This window comes from Pogonomyrmex barbatus, unplaced genomic scaffold, assembly GCF_055798465.1.
Source record: "Pogonomyrmex barbatus isolate J1 unplaced genomic scaffold, ASM5579846v1 scaffold7, whole genome shotgun sequence".
NCBI classification, from domain to species: Eukaryota; Metazoa; Arthropoda; class Insecta; order Hymenoptera; family Formicidae; genus Pogonomyrmex; species Pogonomyrmex barbatus.
The window spans coordinates 4496783-4519209 of record NW_028297171.1 but is presented as its reverse complement, the minus strand read 5'-3'; the positions used below and the strand labels follow the sequence as shown (position 1 = coordinate 4519209).

General features: G+C 39.9%; 1 protein-coding gene across 2 annotated transcripts in view; it reads left to right on the top strand.

Moving 5' to 3' along the window:
* The first annotated feature begins 391 nt into the window (after window positions 1–391).
* Window positions 392–22427, top strand: part of CycD (cyclin D) — a 34687-nt gene continuing 12651 nt past the window's right edge. The window contains exons 1-2 of one of the 2 annotated variants that reach the window (XM_089083050.1): window positions 392–1593; window positions 8266–8481. In XM_089083050.1, the coding sequence (XP_088939176.1) occupies window positions 1396–1593; window positions 8266–8481 (414 nt within the window). In that variant the 5' untranslated portion in view covers window positions 392–1395. The remainder of the gene's footprint in view (window positions 1594–8265; window positions 8482–22427) is intronic. The other variant, XM_011638978.3, reaches the window with a different exon arrangement.

Below are 22427 nucleotides of genomic sequence, written 5' to 3'. Positions count from 1 at the left end.
TATTATTATTACTATCTCCAATAAATAGATAATATTTAAAATAATATAATATTTTTTAACAAGTTTACAGTGTTAATTGAAATTAAAAGCTCCTAATAAGCATACCTATCTAGTAAGCCTTGTTAGATATATTATTTTTAAAAATATCACATAGAAACGAATTTTAACATATGTAATCAGAACTTTTAGATGTCGAACACCGGGGACTACGATCTAAACCCCCGACCACCCCGCTGCACCGCTGTTTCTCAACTGAAGACCAAACCGGCGCCACGGCTGTACCGCTCTACCATTCTCACCGTGGTGGGGGAATAGTTACGTTCCACGTGACACGCTGGCGCCGCGCTGGTGGGGGGGACACGATGTGAATCACGTGACTAACTGGCGCCGCGTTAGTGGGGATAGAGCCGGCTACGGAGCAGTAGCGCGTCCAAACTCGCCGGCATTCTGACCTGATAAGTCACCAGTGTCGGATCGTGAGAAAGTGGAGAGGGATCCTCGCGCTCCTCGCATCTCGCAGGACATTTAAATCGTACGCAGGCAGACGGACGGAGCGGCGACTCAGGTCCGGCGCACTCCGAAAGAGGGAAATCGTTCCTCGTGTCGGTCTGTAAAAAGAAAACAAGAAAGAAAAGAAAAATCACGATTTTCCTCCTGCGCTGATCGGAACGCGTACCCTCCTCTATCTCTCTCCCTCTCTCTTCTCATGACTCCCTCGGGAAACGAAACGTACTAGTCGCTCCGCGGACCTGGACAAACGCGAATCGCGCGACGATTAAGTGACACCGGCCGAAAAACGCGCACTACGCTTATTTATTAGGATCCGAGCGACTCGCAAACGTATTATTTATTACGCTTCTTGTGCTTTGATCCGCGGAATAACACGTGTGAAAAAGCAAGTACCTATCGAAGAGGAAGAAGAAGAGTTCAACGACTTTTTTCCAGACCCAAAGAGAGAGAGAGGGAGAGATACCTTCCCGGAAAGCCGAAGAAATGTATATGGACGTGAGAAACTGATCGAACGAACGAACGAACACGCCTCTCTCTCTCTTTCGCTCGCTCGCTCGCTCGTTTGCTTCCAGTCATCGTCGCAATTGCGACTTTGGCCCGTGCACGCACACACGCGTACGTGCGTAGTCATCGTCGGTTGTCGTCGTCGTTTCGCGACTCGTCGCGAGGTGAGTGATCAGCCGTTCTGCCTTCGTTCGCTGTGAAAAAAGGTGTTGAGTGTCCCTTCTCTCTCTCTCTCCTCTTTCCTCTCTCATCCAGAGATCTTTCGAGAGAAAGAGAGAGAGAGCACGTGGACGGAACCTATCCGGAACGTGTCTGAAGGAACCTTGCGGTGCGAGGAAACCAACGCGAGAGGGAAGCCTCGCCGGATCATCATCAAGCCTCATGGATCTCCTGTGCTGCGAAACCACGGAGACCGAGTGCCGGGCGTACGCCGATCCGGCTCTCCTAGGCGATGACCGGGTCCTGCAGAATCTCCTGCAAACGGAGGAGCGCTACGCGCCGAGCCGGTCGTACTTCGAGTGCGTGCAGAGGGACATCTCGCCGCTCATGCGCAAAATCGTCGCCGAGTGGATGTTGGAAGTGAGTGAGAAATTTTTTTGTCTTGTCCACGTGTAATTCACGGGCGCGATCGCCGACGGATCGGATCGCTCCCGCCGTAAGGTGGATCCGCCGGCTTTGACCGGGAGAGCGGCCGGGGAGCCGCGCTTCGCTTCACCTTGGCGACCGAACCATAGGTGCACGCGGCTCGCTTGTTTGACGAATATCGAGTGCTTTCTACTTCGTGATATAAGTTGACACGAGTATCGTTTTTGTTCTTGTTATTTTTCGAATGCCAAAAAAAAAATAGAACGACGATTTGTGTCGACTTGTGTCGCTGAATGCGAAGCATCCATTTCGAATGCTCTTTTTCTGATGAAAGCGCCTTTAAAAGTAGTGTGTTCCCTTTTGATTACCGATTGATTACCTTTAAAGGCACTTTTTATCGATAAAAGAGGATTTGGAATAGTTGCGATGCAATTAAATGCTGAGCAACGGTATCGAAATCACGCCTAGTTATCTTACTTCAAATGTCTCCTGGTTTCCGGCGTGTATATGTGTTTGCGTTTCTTTTTAAAGACAGACGATGAGACAATGATCACGATTAGATTTAATTTGAAGGTTGAGAAAAAATCGAAAATGAAATAAAAAGATTACTATTATTATATTTTAACAAATGCCGATAACAAAGATGGAAAAAAAGAGTACAGCGTGCGATTTAAAAATAAAACGCCGGTAGCTCATGGTCTAGCGATGGATACCGATTACCTTATTTTTTGCAGGAGAGAGAGAGAGAGAGAGAGAGAGAGAGAGAGAGAGAGAGAGAAAGAGAGAGCTATCACACATGTGTTTATATACGAAGGAAAGGATTTCCGTTTTTATTGCTCGCTTGCAGAGTTAAAGGCCTCGGTCTAATGTTGTGGCTCGACGTTCGGGAATCTTATTCTTAGGCGCGACAGTAGTGATTTATTGCTCATCGATTTAAAAACGTGACGAAGGTAATGCGGCTGAACGGTGCTCTTAAAGAACAATGTAATTGAATTGATTTGGATCCAAATATACATACCTTGCGGGGACGGATGAAGGTCAAGTTCGCGCGAGACGTAAATTTTGGACTCTCGATTACATTCTCGCGGCCCGACGAGAACTATCGCTTTTTTGCGGCAAGCAAATTAGATGTTTTTATATAAGAGAATTATATTAATAAGTTGAATTTAATAAGTTGAATTAATAATCGTAAAAACATATTAGTCGCGAGAAGTGAATGTATCAGCTGGAAACATTGTGACGATTAGGAATACACATACACGTGCGTTCACGATATAAACCTTGTTGACATAATAAGTCACTTAATTTTCTCTTATTTGTTGATTTTCCCTCGTATCGTTTGACTCTAGATAATAGCTTTTTAACTATGCATCATTAAAAATTAATGTCTAAAATCAATTGCTTTCTAAATATTGTACGAGATAAGACGACTTTCGAAACTTTTGTTTTCTAAACAAATCGCCAGAGCTTTAAATTGAAAGATGATGATACCGAAGCAGCTGACACGTTGTCGTTCGACGAACAGCAGGAATTAATCGAGATTAAAAACGTACGATGCAATATTCATTGTACGAACGTCTGTCGAATGTTTCGCCGGCGATCGAAAACCACGCTTCTTTTGTCGCAAGGGCATTGTGATCCAAATCTATTTTTGCAATGAGGCAAAATTGACATTCTTTATATCGTCACACATGCGTATATAAAATTCTGCACTTTAAAACCTGAAATAAAAGATGATGAGATATATTAACAATTAAGATTTATTCGCATTCTAAATTTAAATGTCCAGATTGTCGATGTAAAGAACGAGGAATTCGGTTGTGGATGAGTTTCGAGATTTTTTTACGAGCTACATTTCTTTTTAACCAAAAAAAAAGTTGTTTCGAAATATCGAAGGATCTCCTTCTGATTTTCTCAATACATGCCAAATTGCACATATGATTTAAACGTATACTGTGCTCTTAATACGTAATTGATTATTCTTTTATCATGAATTTTTTGTTTATCGCAAATTCTTGGCAACTCGAGAGAAAATTAATTTCTCTGCTAATATTAAGTTTATTAACGATCGCAGCGCAGCGACGTAACATTTTTGACATTTCGCTGTCATTGAGCAGGAAATTCGGGCCGTCGTCGATAAGTTCCCCTCCTAACTTACGTCACCGCACGTTTCCAAAGCTGCCGATAAGAGAATTGTATTCTTCGCGATTGACATCATCCACATTACATTCTCACCGATTAAAGAGCTAGAATCGGTAGCCGATCTACGTGATTATCAATCTCCAAAAATTCCAAGAAGAATCTCGTGATTAAACAATCATTTCAAGCAATTGATCGAGATGCAGAATGCTGGAGGGCAAGATGTGTCTTGTCTGTGTCCTTTACCATTTCTCTTTTTTACGATAACGATATTGCAATATCACGGTTCGCAAGTTATCGCAGGTCATTTGCGTCTAGTTCAATTAGGCTCATCTGAATTAAGTATATTCTTAGAAAGTTAAGATTAGACAACCCCTCGATAACGATTTCGTGACTCGCCTTGAACGGGACAGAATAGATCAACTCACAGTTTAAGCATGAGATACTTAAAACAATAGCATTATACACACGTGGCATCGTCAAAAACAGAAACCAAAAAAATTTATTTTGTCAGACAAATCACTGAAAAGTCGAATTAATTTCATCCCCTTTTCACCGTCTTTGATCTTTAATCTTCGTCGGATATGGCTCCTTCATTTCCGGACAGGACCGAACTTGTTTTGTTCTTTCGTTCGGCATTGTTTTACATGACATTCCTTGCGTCGCTCTCGTTTAAATTGGAGTTGAAACGATATGAGTATATCGCACGGAGTTCACGCTCCGATAGCGTGCACTGCTCGATACGCGCCCGCTTTTTCTGCCCGACACAAAGGCCCAAATTGTTTTCTTTTCTTCTCGTCCTCGACGCAAGAAGCATCTTTTGGTACGACCAATACTCTATAAACCAAGCTGACTTCTTAAGTGCCGCCGAACACGTTATCTATTTTCCTTATGTTTGTGTCCTCGTCTATCACTCGATTAATCACTATGCATTATCCAAGTACAAGCAGAAGTGTTCGCCGATGCCTGCTCTCAGGCATTAACTTACAATAGCATTAATTAAAAGCTGCTACAATTTTGACCGACCGATCGAAAGAATTTTAATTTTTTTTTTTAGTACGCCGCAAAAAGAACATTTAATTCCGCGTTTAATAATAATCTTATAGAAATAATCATAATATAATAATACCATTACAATATACATACATATATAGCATATAATACAAATGTAAATACAATAATCCTTTGGTTTACTAAATTGTAAATGCAATAAATTTTTTAGTCTGTGCGATATAATGGACCTAAAACGATGGAACTTCGATAGTTCCATGTTTCGTTCTATCGAGATCGTTCTTTTCTTCGAGCATTTAATTGCTCCTGCGCTCCAGACATTTAATCGCAATAACTGAATTCGCGCGATGACCTCGACGGTATTGTTTCACGACGAAAGCGAGTCGCCCGGGTCGCACACATAATCATTTGTGTGTGTGTGTGTGTGTGTGTGTGTGTGTGTGTGTGTGTGTGTGTGTGTGTGTGTGTGTGTGTGTGTGTGTGTGTGTGTGTGTGTGTGTGTGTGTGTGTGTGTTGTTTATGTATGCGTATGTGGTGTGTACATCGTGTCACAGCACGCATGCCAAGTCCGCATTGCGCTCGTCGAATTCTTCGACATTGCGCTCGTCGATCCAGCCGACGCGAATGACAGGTCGTCACATGGATGGGCGCTGGAATTTGATTTTTAAAAGCGATTGCGGCTCCTTAATCACAATCCTATACAAGATGTCTCAAGTTCACCTTTTTCCCCTTAGCAATCTTAGCAGAAATTAAATTTGAAGCGATCATTTCTTGGTGATAACTTTAAACAATTTCATTATCTGCAAACTTTATTTCAAACGCATGGATTAAATGCTGTTACTTTTATTCAAAATTGTCAAAAGTAGAATTATCATTTTTGTTGAATAATATTAACCGAGTAATATTGAATTTAATAAGATAACCTGTGAAATAAATAATTTAATTTTTTACAGAGACGGATGGTATAATCTTTCGATGATTTTGATAACTTTAAATTCAATGATTTTTTTAAATTTTGGCAATTGCTAGAGATATATACGCAATCAATTGTTATTTGATACTACTTGATTAGGTTTACAAGTTTTTAAAAATACAGGATGAGATATTTTTTCTGCGCTTGCATCCTCGATTAATTTGTTACACATCACCTCGTATATGAACGTGCAAATGTTGCTGATAGCGAAAGTGTTGAATTACCGAATCGCGAAACCGCGTCGCGGACACTGGACACTGGATTTATACTGGTATTTCAAACTTCCTTCCCAATTCTGGATTCCTTGTGCATGCTTCTCTCAAGAATAATATCTCGGATAGACCTTGCCTGATTATTATCGATGCATACGAGACGTAATACCGGTCGCGGTCGGTTTTATCGGCGGCAATTCTGCTTAATTGGCGCCGAACTTATAAGAGAGATTGGCGAGCTTGATAGAGCCAGATAAGAGTAACAAAGTTCTAAAACGACTCATCCTAAAAGAAAAGAATTTGAAATACATCCATTACGATTTTTCGATCAAAAGCCATATCGCCGAGAACCTTGAAATCGTTACATCCGATCAGCATTGTAAACGAATATTTTTCGCGGATCTTAAGCATCATATTGCACAAATATTTTGAATAAAAAAAATGTGATTTAAAATATTAAAAATATTATTTCACAATTATGATATCATATGCCAGTTATAATATAGCAATATATGTATATGTATTATAATATAATATTATAATACAATATATCAATTATGAGATGATATAAATAACAAAAAAATATCACGTTACAATTTTGTATTTTGTTACATTAAAAAGATACATATGTTCTTTATTGTTAAAAATATAGTATTATTATTCCGTATTAATATTATTAGAAAATAGTATGTTAAAATAATATAATGTGCACCAAAGAATTATAGGAATGCCTTTTCTTGATGACTTGCGACTTTATTCCGTCACTCATGCATTTTGTGTTTTCTCCTTTGCTCCTAATTTAGGAGCTCGGTTTTCGTTGATGTTTGAACAGATGCACGATAATCTTTCAAAAAACGATTTCGTTGAACGCTGTTGGAGACTGTGTTTATTCCTTCGTGTCTCAAGATAATTAATATTGGCCAATTGCAAAGAAAGAATAGACATGGAAAAGTTTCGGCGGGCGATTGTTTCTAATAGAAACGATCTCGCCGAAACTTCCACGTTCAATTTTATTTCTTTTCTATTTTTCTTTGGGCAAAACTAATCTCACATGGGATTTTCGTCAATGTGATGTAGTGCGATTATTTCGTTAGGCCCGTTGCTAATTGGTGGCGGCGGCGGCGGGATAATTACGAAAGTGTGCGTGCGTATATATGCATGCGTGCGTGCGTACGTGCGTGCGTGCATGCTTGCATGCGTGCGTGCGTGCGTGCGTGCAAACAGCGAGGGCTGGCTAGCTGGTTGGCTGGCTGGCGATCGTTGGTCACGCTCAATAAGTTCCTCTCACGCGGCTCGACAAGGCACGATCACTCGGCTCGGCACCCCAAGGCGCCCGGTCGAAGTTAATTCGCGATCCTACCGCAAATTCAACGGTCCCCGAAACTTCAAAGGCGCTCCGGAGTCCGACGGCGCCGCGATTTATGTAAACACGCTGTAATAATAAATATGCAGTAATAAACGCGCGATAACAAAACAAAAATGCGACTCATTTCGTTGCGCCGTTGATGCACGCGATAAATCATCGATAAGATACCGGGAATTCTTCTGTTTTTAATTTACCCGTATCGAGTGGAAAAGGAGGTTCACCGAAGAGCCACGAAAATCCCGAATGAATTTGTTGGCGTTGAAATTCAATTATGATGAAATGCAATTAGCTATCTTTACGACAGGTAGTTAATCCCTTTTTCCGCGATAAGATACGCTTTGTTCTACTAGTTCCTTTTTCTTTTAACGAGAGCGTTTCTACGGTAAAATTTATCCGATGGAGGAAATCCCAAAGTCGAAAAGTTCCCCGACCTGCGGTGTCGCGACCGTACTTGTTAAAATACGATTGAAGGAAATCCGGTGTGATACTCATGCGTGCCTACGCCTAGGTTTACGATTGTCGTGCGAAAAATCATTTTTTTCTACACTCAACGCGTCTTCACCATGAACTCTGTGAACATTGAAAAATATTTAAAAAAAAAAAAAAATGAATCTTCAGAGTCTCTTGAAAATGTAAGAGCTTCGGTTACGATTTATCCTGTCTGAAGTCACGTCCACGACATTGCGAGGGGAGATTTTGGCCTGTTATTAATCCACTTGTGATCCACCACCACTCGCTTCGCGCTCGATATTTTTTACAAGATACCTACACACCGACGTGTAACGCAAACGCTCGCGACTCGCTGGCGAGCTAAATTTGCATCGCGAGTTGCGTATCCGGACGTTATCGCGGCGACTCTCCCCCGATCGTCCGGCCTTGAAACGATCTCTCTCGTCGTCGCGTTATCACGCGACTTGTATGTTACGTCGGTACATAACGTCGTATTGCATCGTCCTGTGTTGCAGGTATGCGAGGAACAGAAGTGCCAGGACGAGGTCTTTCCCCTGTCGATGAACTACGTCGACAGGTTCCTCTCGATCTGCCCGATCAGGAAGTCGCAGTTGCAGCTGCTCGGCACCGCCTGTTTACTGTTGGCGTCGAAGCTGCGCGAAACCTCGCCACTCACAGCCGAAGTCCTAGTTTTCTATACCGACAACTCCATCACTCTCGATGATCTATGGGTAAGTGAGAGCATGAAAGAAAAAAATCTTAGTATGATAAATTAGTACGATATCGAATGAGAGAGGGAGAGAGAGAGAGAGAGAGAGAGAGAGGGGGGGGACTCCTGTCGTTCATTACCGCTTCGAACATGTCTTCTCGAACAAATCAATATTTTGTGCAGCGATGTGGCAGTTACGAATTGCGTGTTAACTTTTTGACCCATATAGACGCAAATCGTGACTTTATCTTATCACGAAACTGTTAAAAGTCTCTGCAACAAGCCAATTATCTGTAAGTGGAGACAATCGTGCAACAATATAAGTTGACAATTTTCAAATATCAATCCGGCGACGAGCGGCGCAGCAGGATCGCCCGTTTGACCTCGTTTATACATGAAAAATAAAAGAGGCGGTCTCTTGTACATCTTGTTAATGACCGTAGTGTAAGTAGTGCTCATTCGCGTCGATTTCGAGAGTGCCGTGGTTTCTCGTTCTGCTTAACCCGCTAATGCGATTATACGGACAAAAATCGGTCGGACTCCGCGAACATGTGCGAACGAACAAGGCACACGCACGATACCGCTATTCGCGCGTGCTCGTTGCCGGCTCTCGTTGCATAATTCTCCAAACGGACGTTTTGCTAAAGCGCCGAGGGATCGAGGTGGAGCGGCGATTTCCGCGATGTGGGACGTGATTTCTACGGAACGATCGGTATCGGGCGCGATTTCATTGCCCCGTCGTACGTGCAGAATGTAGAGTAACGACCGGCGCAAATAGAATCTCGCGCTCGCGATCGGCCTGTATCGCGATCTGTAGATCCATATATGTATCTGGGCTGTGACGATCGGCGATATTGCGAACACGACCGTCTCTCGTAGATCCAAAGGCGTTAGGTATGTAGATGTAGGTATACGGATACAAAGATACTCCCCGGCGTAGATCGCCGAGGTAGTACGATGTTTAAAGTGACGTGGCGACTTCTCGTAAACCAGTTCTCCTAAACCATAATCGTTAAGTTTAAGATGAAAATATAATTGACTTTCTCTCTTTTTCTCCTGCCTCTGAAGTTAATCTTTAACTAATATTTTTGTTGTCAGAAATTTAAGCGAATTATAATTAGATGATATTAGAAAGGTTTAGAATTATTATTTGTTTTTCTACGATTCGCAATACAACGAAAAAAGTTCATATTTTAATCAAGTAGGATATTAACAAAAGTCATTTTCTTCAAATTTCTATTTTATAATTAAATAGCAAATTTATTCGTAATTTAATTTCTAATTAGAAGAAAAATAAAATTATCTTTTTCTTATTATAAGTGTTAAGATAAGTGACAAATATTTTATAAAAAAATATATTCCTAATTTATATAAAACTTGGCCATTGGCTTTCCATCTATCGTTTAAACGTCGATGTCGATCTCTGAGATTGATACCATGAAACTTTTATGGAAGAAATTCAAAACACGTGTATAATCGGCGAGAGTCGAATTTGTTTTCCTGATGTAGAATTGGTATTGCTATTTCTTGCACGGGTCGCCTTGGCAAAACCACAATATTTGAAGATCTTTAATTTTGTTTTGCGGAAAAGATTTGTGTTTAACAAGAGAAAGCTTGATATTTATTTTTACGAACGTTGACCCTTGTCGTATATATGTATATCTGAATAGTCGAAAAAGTACTAATTACTAATCATGATTTACTTTTCAACTTATTAAAATATATTTCTGAAATTCACGAGAAAATTCATAAATTGATCCAATATTTCGTAAAAATTTAATAAATTATTTAATTTAATAAAGATATAGGCTTAAACTAAATTATACTTATTCTTTTGTGAAAGCTTGAAGAACAATCTAAGGATCTAATTTAAATATTTTCGAAAAATAACATTTTAAATTTTAATTAATATTTTTTACAAGATAAAAATAAAAAAAATTTACGAAAGCTATTACATTTTTGATCTACAAAATAAAGTAAGAAAATAAAGTTATAAATCTCTTACTATTAAAGATTCAGCCATTCTGAATTATCTTACGAATTACAAAAAGCGTAATTTTTCATATATATTTTTTTTCGGTATCTCTAACAAGGATCTTGAAAATTTGGGAGAGGCTGCTTTATCTTTCAAAGAAAAAAAAAAGTATCCTAGACTTCTAAACCGGTCTTGAAGTACACTTGAATTAAAGATGCGGATTTTATTAAATATCCATGTTTTGATCGCGATATCTTTCTACTTCAACAATAGTCTCAAGCGAACCACATCACCGTGGCGGTCAGATTATAAATTAAATGCACCGATCGATCCGAGCACATGCTCGTCGCGCAAAATTGCAACGGAGTACCTCGTCGAATTATATTAGATAGACGAATGAACCAATAGCTTGTTCGGGAGCGCAATTTTCAATGCGAGATAGTCCAATCGACGATGACGTGGCTCCACGTGAACTATTTTGGGCCGTGCCAGGCGGTCTTTCGGCTATAATGGGATGGCGATCGTCCTTCTCTCTCGTCGTCTCTCTCTCTCTCTCTCTCTCTCTCTCTTTCTGTCTATCGTTCTCTGACGTCGCACGATTTCTTTGCGGCCTCGAAAGTTGAATATCTTCCCTAGACGCGTTCGTCTCGCACGTTTTCGCGGAGATCCTCGCGTGTGATCAGATATCGGCGGATTCAATCGTTATCGCCATCCGCCAGACGTAGCAATTAATCGTGCATTGATATTCTCTCATTGGAATAACCGTTTAAATACCGTCTACGATTTCCCCGACGCGAGCGTTAATTATATTGATGACGACGAGGGCTCTGCTCGCGACGTTCTGCGCCGATATAATGTCAAAAAGGTCAAAGAACAGTTTTTCTGGGACTTGTGAATGGATCTCTGAATTTTAAATGAATTTTATCTGACGGGATCAAAATGAAGTGAGACATCGGCGCGAGTTTTGGAAATGTGTGCAGCATTTATTATACAAGTTGATGTGTGTAATAAATATACGTATTTATAATATACAGGCGAGATGTTGCGACAGGCATTTATTTATATTTCCAATACGCAAATATATGTCTTTCGCTCCTATCTAAATTAGCTTTGAATTTAATTTATGTTTAAAGCGGATCTCACACAAATTGCAGATGTAATCTCTTCTCTCATATTTTAAGAGAAAAAATCTCATTTAATTACTTTCTTCGCCATTAATTTATTTTTGTGAATCATAACTTATGTAATAATTCGTGAAAATTATTGTTGCTTTCAAAAAAGTGTTTGAACTTTATTATTTTTATGTTAAAATTATTTTTGATAGAGTTATTATATTGTACTTTAGCGTCCTACAAATTCGCTCTGATCGGGCGCACTTCGCCGAAACGTGAGAATTACATCAGCGTTTGCTCCTCCGTTTTACGAGAATACAAGGATATCTTGTTCAAGCGCTCCTCTATTGGTGGCAAGCCAGATAACTCGTCATCACCAGCGTCAGTAGCGTATCTCCACCGACGCGACTTCGATCCGATCATTATTTTTGTGAATCATCGATGCCACTTTTTGCGACCTATTGTGTTGTTAGTCGCAAAAACTTATGCACGATATTGACGTATCGTACTATACAACATTTTGCTTTCGAGGATCTTTCAAAAGGAAGGCGATATCGTAGTATTATTGACCTTGTAACGTAAAATTGCGTGTTTCTCGGCGTGGACAAAAATTCATCACAATATGACGAAAGCAACAAAGATTTTATTTCTGACAGTTCTAAATATAACATTGAGACATGAGGTTTTAAAATTTTCTTAAATTATATATGCTCGCAGTTAGGAAATTACCATTTTTAAATCGTTTCTGTAAAGAATTTGCGATTTACTGACAAGTATTTCGACGTCTCCATCTGCCCGTCGACTCTTTCTGTTGACTTGTTGTTCTATTTGCATTCTCGCCGCGATAAATCGCGACGAGCCGATCCTTTTGCAAAAATTATAATACACCGCGACTTCTGCGGACTATCGTGTGACATGAAACCTAAGACGATAATCATGCCGAGTGTCAGATATCAAACTATGCAGAGTCTAGTCTTTGTAGCGAAAAATGTGCTCTATGACCGCGTAGTTTCGAGACTTGGAAATCCCTTTAACTTGGGATTTTCTGAATCGCCGGAAATTCGAGAGATGAGATTTCCTTTTCAAAGAAGTAACTTTTAAAGCCACTGTCCCGTATCCTTTCGTTTTTTGTGAAAGGATCTTTCGGATGAAAGACACAAGGTGACACTTCTGACTCATTCCGTACACCGCACGTCAGGACGTTGAACAGGGAAACAATGGGCTTTATCGCTTGCTGTCCGAAAAAATTCCATTCACCAGGCTCCTCACACTACGTCGGAAGGAACTTATCCAGAGTCTGGTACGCAACATATCGCCGGCGGTTTTTCCTCGTAAATTAGAGATAGCTTCTGCGACTTGTACAAACAAACCGGCCGGCCGGCCGGAACACACTGTTGTCCACAAGAAGAGAACAGGCTTAGTGAATTTAAATGCTCTTCGGCATTTGTCCGACACGTGGTGGTCGTCAGTTGTGCGTATGTACGTGCGTATGGCGACGGATTCCGTTTCTCTTCGAGCAACACACCGGAGCGAGAGCACGTAACGCAACTCTCCGTGCTCCCGGGCAAACACGCGATAGCCTGAGCAAGCCTAAATAGATAACAGCTGATACGGGAAACGGTTATTTAATTTCCAGCGACTTTTTCACTCTCTTTCTCTTCCTTTCTCACTCTCCCCCGTCCCTCCTCTTTCCCTCTCTTTCGCTCTCTCGTTCTCTCGACCGCTGCGCGGCTCGTCGCTGTTCGATTACATGTGTGCGAACGCTCGATTCTCGTTTAAACCACCGTCAAGGTTACGCGAAATTTTTGCCTCGCCTACTACTGGCTTTTAAATTCTCCTCTCCCTTCTCAAGTTGCACCTTTCTTTCCTTACCGATTGAGATTCACGTTCATTTCGAAACAAACAAAAATGTAAGAGTATAGAATCTCAGGGAGATATCACTTCCTACAAATATATCTATTTTACTGGAAGCGATAAAAAGTGAAGGATATAAAGGAGAAGGGGGAATCAAATAGTTTAATCAGTTATCGCATATTAAGAAATGATAAAATAGATATTGATGTCTGTTTCGAGAATAAGTCGCGATATTTGCATTTATTTTGAATTTCTGTTTTATTCATCGTAATAAAATATTTATTTATGCATAAAGATACTGAAATTAATAAAATCCAATAATGCATCGTAAATTTTTCTTTTTTCATGAGAAAGAAAATGAGAAATTACTTCTGATAGAGCTAAAGAAAATACAAGAAATATAAAGGATAGATTAGAAATTAGGAAAAGGATAGTAGTCGCGTGATTGAAAAAAAATTACACTTTGTCGCGTGCGATTGCGGTTGAGTTGTTAACGAGATGGTAAAGAGAGTGGAACGGTGTTTTGAACGTGGACATTGCAGCTGCAGGTGCGGGAAAATAAGAGGGAGATAATCGGCGCGTAAAACAGTCGAAACGTGTTGGTTGAGGGAGTAATTGCTGTTTTTTTTTCGAAGGCAATTCAACGGTGCCGTAAAACCGCGCGGGTAAAGCCGCTGCTGATGCTTCACGGCCGGTGCTTTCCGAATCGTGCAACACGTGAAAAAAGTGACTAATCATCAATAAATAAACAGGAAGGTGCTAGGTAAGGGCGTGACGCACCTGCATCATGGTACTGTGCACACGCGATCAAAACACTGTTGGAATGAATAAATTTCCATCGAATCTATAAATAGTATTTAGATACTGCGATTTCATTGCGATTAAGATTTTTTGCTTTTGAAGATGTGATCGAAAAAATCGCTAGTAGTAATTCTATTAATAATTTCTGATTAATATTAATATTTTATTTTAATATTATATTGTCATTATTTTAATATTATATTGTTTTTATCTGCTTTTAAAGTTATAATTTTAATTGCAGTTACTTGTGCTCGAGTTATTATAAATTTTATTGTAATAACTTATAACACTATACAATAGCAAAATATCTCGAGAAAAATTGAGAAAAAGGTAGACGGGTTTTATTATTATTTATAAGATTATAATGGCAGAAATGGAATAAATTAAATGCGAAGCGGAAGTAACGCGAAAATAAATGGGAACTTTCTTTTTATACATACTTTCATACCAACAATACACGCACAACGATAATTATCTTAATATCTAGCATTAGAGACGAAGCTGTTTAACGTTTGATTTCGAAGAGTAATTGGAGAACATGAGATTTTCTCGTCTTGCGAGCGAGGCTCTCTCGTTTGTAAAGAGGGCTGAAAGTCAACTCAGCCAATGACGCGAAATTGCACCCGGGCGCGCGCCACGTACGTATAATAATAATAACAATACAATACAGCGGCGATGTCGGAGATCCCAGCGTTACGCACGCGGAACGCACATATCTACGCATCCATCGTGCGTAAGAGACCTCGTATTCCGGCCGGGTGGTTGGCGATGTGTTGCGTTCGCCGCTGGAGCGCGAGTATTGAAAAAGGGGGGAGCAGGTGAGGGCCAGGTGCGCGCCGCGCCACGGAGTGTATAGTTCTTTCGAGGGGTGGTGCACCGGGCCCCCGTGCACGGCGCGACGAGAGACGCGACGCCCTGCGCGGCAGATGTAACCGGTGAGCATGGGCATGCACCCCTTGCCCGGAGCCCAAGGCACCCCGCGTTTCTCTCCCCCCGTCGCCCTCCTTCCCCCGCGAAGTCAGGAAACTCCGTGGAAGAAACGGCGCAGCTCTCCCCTCTCCTCTCTCCCCGCTCCTCCTCCTGTCATTTTCTTCCGACGGAGAGACCGTCGTCGTCTCTCGTCGTGTATAACGGACGCGCGACACGTGCGAATATTATACGCCGCGCATCACGCATTCGCTCGGAAGTGCACGCGCGCGGGACACGAGAGGAGGAAGGAGGGGCACCCTGGTGCAGCTGGTGCCTCTGACCTCTTCCTCCTTTGGAGTCTTTGTGTTGCGAGAGACCGGCCCCTCTCGGACCTCGCGAGCTTCCCCAGGAAAACGTCGGCCTGTCTTGCAGGATACCGATGCTCGAATATCAATACCTCTTAACTCTTCTATTAGATATGTCTCGTATTAGATATACCTCAGCTGTGTCTAGAATTGATAATTTCAATTTTGGTGACAGATGACGAATCGGACGTATCTCGACGATCTCGTAATTTGGAGTAAAGATGTTGATGTTATCTTAATGACAATTTTACGATGTTCTTTGTATCGTTTGTGATATAATTATTAATTTTTATTAAATTATATATTATACACACGTTGAAAAACGTTATTTTATTGAATATTATTATTAAAAAAGTAATATATGTAAAGAGAGAAGATCTGATAGTACCATTGGTAATATTCGATATTGAATGAAAATAAAAGTTTTATTAATTTTTTTTTAATTTATAATATTTAACATATTATTATTAGAATAAGTATTGCGATTGAAACTGATCGAAAGTAAATATCAATCATGCAGATTCATGCATGTTGCATGTTTTCAGCCTTTCTATTCTAAAATTCTATTTGAAAATTAATTTTCGATCGCGAATTTTAATGACATTCTTAAATTTCTTGGTATTTGTCTTAAAAAATCTCGAAAAACTTATCGAATATATCTGAATAACATTTGTAGTATAAGACAAAACAGACTTTTGGACATTTGTGTTATACAGATAAGCCAAAAATTGCATCAGGGGATTAATTTGTGTCTTTATCATGCATCTGCATTCCCCTCCACGTGCCATCATTATCGAAGGTGATTTTATCATCGCATACCTGCGATAAGCGCGATTATTACAAAGAAACAGTGGCAGCATGTAAACGTGAGACCATTATCCGGAATTTTTATTTCATTTAATCGATCTTCGAGCGATCTCGCAAAAATAAACGTAGCAGAAAGAAATGAATCGTGCGCGAGCGCGTGCACCTGCCCGCCTCGATTAGATGCAACAGCGATGAGTTCATTTGCCCTGATGCTTCCGCTTTGTCTCGCATTAGCAGAATGCGAATCCCGCGCATTTGCGCAACGCGATGGTCGCTATCTTGTTTTTCGTGCAATACTCTTTTGCTAGCCCTAAGAGCTAGCAAAGGAGTCTGAGGATCCGAGGCATTTCTCCGGGTTGCAGCTGTCCATCTGCCTTTGTAATTAAGTGAGCACGCGACTTAAGCGCACACACGCCTCGCTGCTAAGCTGATGCTAAGAAATGCTTTATTCAAATAAAAAAAGCTTAAAAATGATCCAAATTGTTTTAAAAAGTAAAGAATAAAAATATAAATGTGATAAAATAAGCTTGAGAATCTGAGATCAATTTAATAAAAGTAATTTAATAAATCAATTTAATAAAAAAATCTATTATTATAACTTTTGTCTATATATAATAATAATGATGCGATGTTCATTTAAAGAAAGGAAATTGTATTATATTTTTATATTAATTGTGTGATTTTTATTGTGATTGATTAAAAAATTTGACAGATGTAAATGAAAACAACAGCACGTGTGCTCGTAATTATTTGTCTCTGTGTGTCTCTGCTCAAAGTATAATTCTAGAAAAAAAAAGAATGTAGAATATATTAAGAATATACCGGTTTATATTCTACATTCTAGCTTTGCATTTTTCTCTTTGTAATAGAAAGTAATATCGGAAATAATTACAAGTCGGGATATTGCTACCAGGTTGCTGTTGCCACATGTTACCGTAACCTGTTGCGTCCGTAACATACACCTTGCGGCCCTTAATCCATCAGACACCTTCCCCGATGTACTCTACCTTAAGGTGGATAAGCGACAGGTGTTTTGCTTTTTCCGCCAAATTACTTCCGTTTTGGGCAAGAAATTAGGGCAGACGATAATATTTCGGAATATTTCGATGCGCGTCATCATCTGGCAAAGTTGACACAACGTCATGATAAATCGACGATTCGAAAAATAGATACACGCCATGAAATGGTCAAATCTAACTAAAATTTATTCGGAAAAAGATTTTATTACTTTGTTTATGCTACGCGAGCGAGACTTATTTCGCCAGGGCCCAAAGCTCCCGACGTTTTAAAATTTGACGTCTCCGGGGAATAAAATCACCATTTTTCTCGGTTTTACTATCCCGCTTATCCAGCGATAGAGGATATCCGGTGGTGCACATGGTATCGCCGGCGTTGCAAATGCATTACCGGTGACCGACCTGTGGATCGATAAACGACGAAACAGCGGATCGCGCGAGAGCTGAAGCGAGGCCGAAACGACCGAACGGCGGCGCGGCGATAAATTCATTTACGAGCGGCGCGTAACCACGATCGTTAGGGGATTTAATGGACGCGCCTCATTAGACGTCCATTTTCATCGCGTATAAGCGATGTATAACCCGCTCGCAAAACGCACACCTTGCACACTGACCCCCCCGGCCGATCGCACGAAGCGACACCGGCACTGACGTGCTCTACCTTTAAGCTCGCTGTCGAACGACAGGTGCGTCGCGCGTTCTGTCGCTTCTGAATTTCTTTTTTTCTCAGCGGAACTCGGATGAAAGAGACTCCACAAGAGCCGCGACTGACTCTGTCTCTCTCTCCCCCTCTCCCTCTCTCTCTCTCTCTCTCTCTCTCTTCTCTTCTCTTTTTTTCTTTTGATTTTCATCTTCTCCCGCGACGCGAAGGAAACGCATCCCTTTTGTCCCCGTAAATTGACGACTTGACCTCAGTCATTTCTCATGAGTGGAATATTTTGTCGCTTCAAACATACCGTTTTCTATTCCTCCGATGATTTATTATCGATATTCTCGCATCCTGTAACACGGAGAAAGTATAAACGCACGTAGCTTGGAGAAAAATATATTGAAATATTATGTAATATAAATAATATGATTGCGTATAACGCACACGATACATGTAATAAATATATTGTCGTTATTATTAAACTGACAACTGACAACGAATATTTTATGCCATAACTATGTTTAACGATAGACGAATACAGAATATTGTATGTCGCAATCATTATGAAACATGGTTTTCGCTGCCCATGTGTTTATCTTATCGGATTTTATTTCTTCGAGATTTTTATTATTGAATATTTTCACGGAGTAAACGCCGAATAAAAATCGACTCCGAACTCGTCCGGCTATCGTCAATGCCGAAAGGAACCGCGATAGTGCTGACACACCAGATACACGGCGAATTATCTCTTAACGACTTAGTGCGACGTTCGTGAGAACGTTCCGCAGGCGGTTATGCAAAGTAGTGAGAAACGCCAATGCCAGACGGGAATCATCGCGCACACGCTGCCCTACGGCAAAACAAAGTAATTTCGTATTCGTTCCGTTAATGGGGGGTAAATCCTGACGTTTGTCATATTAATTATTTTATATGACCGGCAGAGCTGGTTCAAGGAATTAATCGTGATAACTCATGGCGAAAGGAGAAGAATTAATCATCCTATTCTGTACCGGCAAGGAAGCTTGGCAATTAATGCGTTAATTATTTTTTGGGAAAATATTTTTTTTTAGCGATCGCGCGAATTTTCGGAAAATTTTGACGCGTTGATTATAAAGCACCACGTCTTGCGAAAGGCGACAGTTAAAACGACCTCGAGGCGGTCACCGCCCCCAACGATGATGTCCTCACGACGAAACTATGTCTAATGCCCGCACGCAGACGAAATACATCGTTGTGACGATGCGAGACAATAGATCGAGCTAATGCCGATTTCAGAGGAAAAAATCTGGCTGTCAATTTTTCAGAACAATATCGAAACGCTTTCGCTTTATTTTTTTTTTTTTTAACAAGATTGACCGATGGCTAAAATATAACTAATCACTAAAATTATTTCTGTTGGCGACATTTTTATGTTAAATCGTTAGAAAATATCATCATAATTATATCAGTAATTTGACATGAAAATTTTTAATTTCTTTTCTGTATAATTTTTCTCCGCTTATTATGTAGGAGGCTTTATAAATATATTATTGCTCCATACAGACGGAATGAGACATAATTCCTGTGGTGTACTCATTTCGATTTCGTTCGTCTAATTAGAAGAACAAATGCGCGACTGGAATGTTGCGCGATTGTAGACATCCGAGGACGAGCGACTTGCTACGAGCTGACTTTCTAACTTTGCAAGCTAATAATAGTTCGGTTTCGTTCTTTCATCATCCCTGAATATGCAACAGTTAGCAATGTATATTAGATTGCGACAATCTCTTTAACATTTGCGATTAATCGCATGATACGCTCAATTAACGTTTTTTTGTAACAAAATAACGAAATTATGTAGACAAGTTATGTAGACAAGTAATAACAATAGTTATGCAGCAACGATACGGATTGTGAATGCGAATAATGTTACATCGAGATATATTCGTTTCCTCTCGCTGAATATGCGTAAATATTAGTCGAGCCGAGGCCACGCAATATGTCACGAGTCGCCTTTCTAACTTCTAAACCAACGGCCGATTCTTTCGCCGTCGCGTCGTGCTGGCCTCGAGCGGATGTGACGTATCGGTGGCACACAGCATGGTCAAATCCCACCATATGTGTGATGCGAAAAAATCTGAATGAGCCGATCCTGCCTTTGACTTGCTTTCGAGTCCGACGAAATCATCCTGAGATTTTTATCAAATTGCCTCTCTAAATCGAATTTTTAGGCATCACGTTATTTTTTTAAAAATCATTGAATTATTTAAATATTAAAATATAGTTTAATTCTTTATGAAATTCTTTATTTTTTCGGGATATTTTTATGATTTTTTTTTTTATTAAAAATATTAATGAAATATCTTCTATATAAAATATAGTTTATTTTATTAGCTTATAACTAGATGTGAAATTAGCTCTTAAATAATTAGATCCTTAGATGAATTTTAATCAGTTTTCATTTTTTATTATAGCAATAGTTTTAATTTATTTTTGTTATAACGGTATTTTAGCGTGTGAGACGAGCGCGTTTTGATCATTCTCAATCTCGCTATAATAAGACGAATTTTTTTTTGGCTCGTTAATTGCCATGCGGGTACCCGTACTCAGGTATACATGCGTATCGATATTTTCCTGGAAAACTTCTGGTGGGCCTTAATTAAACTTGCTTGAGTCATATTATTAAGCGAGTGTCGCAGAGCAAATGAAGATTTGTGATGACGTCGTAAATCATATTTGATGTCAACTAATCGTATCCTCCGTCATTCCTTAAGAATAAATCTATCTCTTCCTTCCCGTAATAGATCATTTCCGGTGATTAATTTATTTAAATCCCTGATTTTCGATTATATATAATATAAAATACATTAACTATTTTTTTATAAAAAATAATATGCATTCTTAAAAATTTTATAATGTAACAATAAATAACTTGAGTTTATATTTTTATAAATAAATATCTATATAAATGAACGAGAGTGAATAAAAATAAAAGAATGATCTCTCTCTCTCTCTCTCTCTCTCTCTCTCTCTCGCTCGCTCGCTTTCTCGTACGATATTCTAAGAACTTATGCGCAATCTCCACTCTGAATGGACAGTCAGTAGTTACATCCGGTGCTACGTCAGACGCGCCGAAGGCAAATCGAAGCCGGTGTTGCGCCTTTCAAAAGTAGCCAGACATCGATATAAAAGTGTTCCGATTTAAAATATTTTACTAACCCTAAATCTTTTACAAAAGATATATATTTATTTAAAATGAAGAACAGAATTTTACAACACATTGATGACAGAAATTAAAGCTCGACGATGGCAACTTAATTAATTACGTAGATATTGAGTCGCCATTAAATTTATGGCTTTCATGAAAATTAAAAGGCAGACAGAAATGAAACGGGTTGACAACAGAGAGGAAAGCTTCGCGCGGCTATAATAATGATCATAATTCAGAGCCTGAGAGATCTAAATTGTGACCAAATCCCAGAAACTTAGATTGAGCTATCCACACGAGTTTCGTCGAGATATATGTCTGATTCAATTTTTATTGCCTAAGCCGCGGCTTAGTATACCGATCCCGGACTAATTGCGAATTCGTTAAATCGTCGGCGGGCTTATGGGCTTCTGTGAAAATTAAAATCCCGTCGGTCGCAGGAGAAATAAAAGCACGACGAAGACAACTGTGGAGCGGTGTTCCGGTCCCAGTCGAGGCGAGGAAAGGAAGAAGAGAGGTTTCTTATGCGCGAAAAAGGACCCGGGATATGCTCCGGTAACCGGAGCAGATGTGTCCCGCAAAAGGCGGTTCCTGGAAGTAACCTCGAGAAGAGCGAGCCCCATTGGCGTAGCCGACGTCAATTAAATCGGATTTCCCCCGGGTCCTCCGAGGAGGCTCCATAGGAGATACCCGCTTCTTCTTTCTCTCTTGGGACGAGGGACCCGACGTTGAATTTTCGGCTATCGGCGTCCCCCATAATTAGCTTTGTGTTGGCGGCGACCACCGAATCTGCGATCGACCGCGAGACGCGTGATTAGGCTAAAGGCTGGTAAACGGAGCCGGCGTTAAAATTGCACCTTGTGTAAAGGGTTAAATTATATATAAAACGTTTGACTAAAATTTTGCTGCATATAGAGATATGTACGATGGTTGTGTACTCGTATGTTAAAGCTATATCGCATAAATTCTAAATATCATCTTTGAAAATTATAAACGAATGTCTAAGATATATTTAAGAATTTCTTTCATTTTATTATATTATGTTTATTATGCATCATTATTACCCGCTCACTGATATTCATTCATCTTATTTTATATTATTTCCCTATTTGCCTACATTTAAATTTTTTTATGTGCTATATAATTCCTCTTTTCTTTCCGTTTATTTTGGATGTTTTTAAATGATGCCAACCTAGAGAAAGACAGAGTCCTACATCTACCTATTAATTTATTTATCTACAGAAAACTCGTCGCAGGTAGAAATGTCACTTACTACTAGCCTTTTGCCTAATC